This window comes from Perkinsus marinus (assembly GCF_000006405.1).
Source record: "Perkinsus marinus ATCC 50983 genomic scaffold scf_1104296931632, whole genome shotgun sequence".
Lineage (NCBI taxonomy): Eukaryota > Perkinsozoa > Perkinsida > Perkinsidae > Perkinsus > Perkinsus marinus.
Window position 1 is genome coordinate 1 of NW_003215692.1, and position 2005 is coordinate 2005.

Here is a 2005-nt window from a genome sequence, read left to right on the forward strand (position 1 = left end):
GTGATAGTATCATCCGGTATTTCGTCCTCTTGTTGAACTAGAGAACGCAATAACAAACTCGTTGGATAATACCGAACAGATCCGTTGTTTATATCTCGGATTAGATGCGATCGGCAACATTCTTTGAGTTGCCAGTAGAGCTGGGCTTAAGAGTTGGATAAAAGGCAGAGGGATAAGTGACCACTATGCGATAGAATTCCCTATCGAGTATGAAGTCAAATGTGAGCAGCTCGATGCATTTAGCGTCTCAAAATGGGATAATCGATCGCCATATTGACAGCTTTTAGCGGGTTCAGAGCCCCGGCATGCTTCCTCATGGGCCTCGAAGAGCTATTGAACCGATCAACGTTATGGATGAGTATCCCAGCAACGTACTTTGGCTTAACGCCCATAGAAAGCAAGATCGCGGCTGCTCCAGAGACGATAGGACAGGCAAAGGACGTACCCGACGAGATTTCGTTGTTACCGACATAGATATCCGTGCCGTAGGCAGCGATATCGACGCTATCACCGTAGTTGCTAAAACCAGCCATTTCAAGAGTGTCCTGGTTCCTGAGAGCACCCACACAGACCACGCGTGGCAGCGAGCATGGATAGTATGTGTCAGCCCGCTTCCCATTGTTACCAGCGCCGGCGACAACAATGATATTCTGGTCAGTTGCTGCTTTGAAGGCCTTGGCCAGGACCATGTCGCTGAAGCTCTTTGATATGAATCCTCCCAGTGAGATTGATACGACGTCGACTCCAATATCCACGGCCATATCCATGGCTTCAGCCATATGTGCCCAGCCACCAGTACCATCAGATCCCTTAGTTTTTAAAGACGCCAAACGTACGTTGGACGCCATTCCGGCCATATCGTTGCTATTGTTCTTCCTAGCCGCGATAATTCTGGCACACGCCTGACCATGCTGACGAGTCGATGTTAAGTTTGAGGAGTCGTCCACGAAGTTCCAGCCACCATCGATGGATCCACCGCTCTTCTTACGGAAAACGCCACGATAAGAAGCGATCTCAGGATCGCTGAAGTTGAGGCCGCTGTCCATAACGGCTACGGCGACAGTTCGCCTCGCGTAGGGCGCAGATAGTCTCCATACGTCTTGCATGTTCATCCGCTTGAATGCCCTTTGCAACGAAGCATTCGGGTCATTCACGCCGAGATTGTCACTGGTGTCCTCTTCCTTGGTGGCAAAATTAGGAGAGCATTCACAGTCCAGACCGGAGAGTTTGGAGGCCGCCTCCTTCAAGTAGGCACAAAGATCGTCGAAGCTCACTGTGTCCTCGGAAGTAGCAACCACCTGCAAGCCCGAGGACTTCAAAGTCTTGATAGTTGCCGTCTTCAGGTAGGCGGCCATTCCAGGCTTGAGCGCGACCTTGGCATCTTCGAGACGCTTTGGGATATCCCGAACGTCGACGAAAGCATCGGCGGAGGTGACCGATACGATAGTCTTGCTGTCATAAACGTTTGTGGAGGTCGATGCGGCTATGAGCGGAACAAAAGAGAGGAGCTTCATCGCTTCGAATACAGTAACAAGAAACTGTTATGGTGACCCCGTTGAGTTATGGTGGCTCCACCCACGAACTTCGCGTCACCGGGTGACACGTCCAGTCTTGGGTGACGGTCACCCAAGACTGGCCTAAGGTGGGCGCGGCTCGCCAGGCGTCACGTGACGTGACTCACGTCTCCGGATGAGGCCGCAGGGGCGTCTAGGTTTCGAATCGCTACCTTTTTCGAGTTATCCCTCATCGGTAGTAACTTGTTACAACCTCCGTATATGAGATACCTTTCTTCTATCATCTCTTGCTTGAGCCTTATCGTAAGCGTTCGCGCTTCCCACCCTGTGGGCACCTACGCTTGCAGAGCATCCGCTACATCTGGCGGTACCCTTGTATTCGCTAATGACCAGCAGACTGTTCACATAAGCGTAAATGACGGTGAGTGCGGCGTTTCTGCCGACGTCCCCTACACTGTGACGCCTATTCACGGTTCTGACGAGTTTTGGGT

At 51.7% G+C, this 2005-nt stretch overlaps 1 protein-coding gene across 1 annotated transcript; it reads right to left on the reverse strand.

The window, feature by feature from the left end:
• Positions 1-239: 239 nt before the first annotated feature.
• Pmar_PMAR014257 (Thermitase, putative) lies at positions 240-1514 on the reverse strand (the record flags this gene model as incomplete). The annotated part of the gene is made up of 1 exon (XM_002786272.1): positions 240-1514. The coding sequence occupies one exon, from the start codon at positions 1512-1514 to the stop codon at positions 240-242; it is 1275 nt and encodes a 424-aa protein (XP_002786318.1).
• Between the last annotated feature and the right edge of the window lie 491 nt (positions 1515-2005).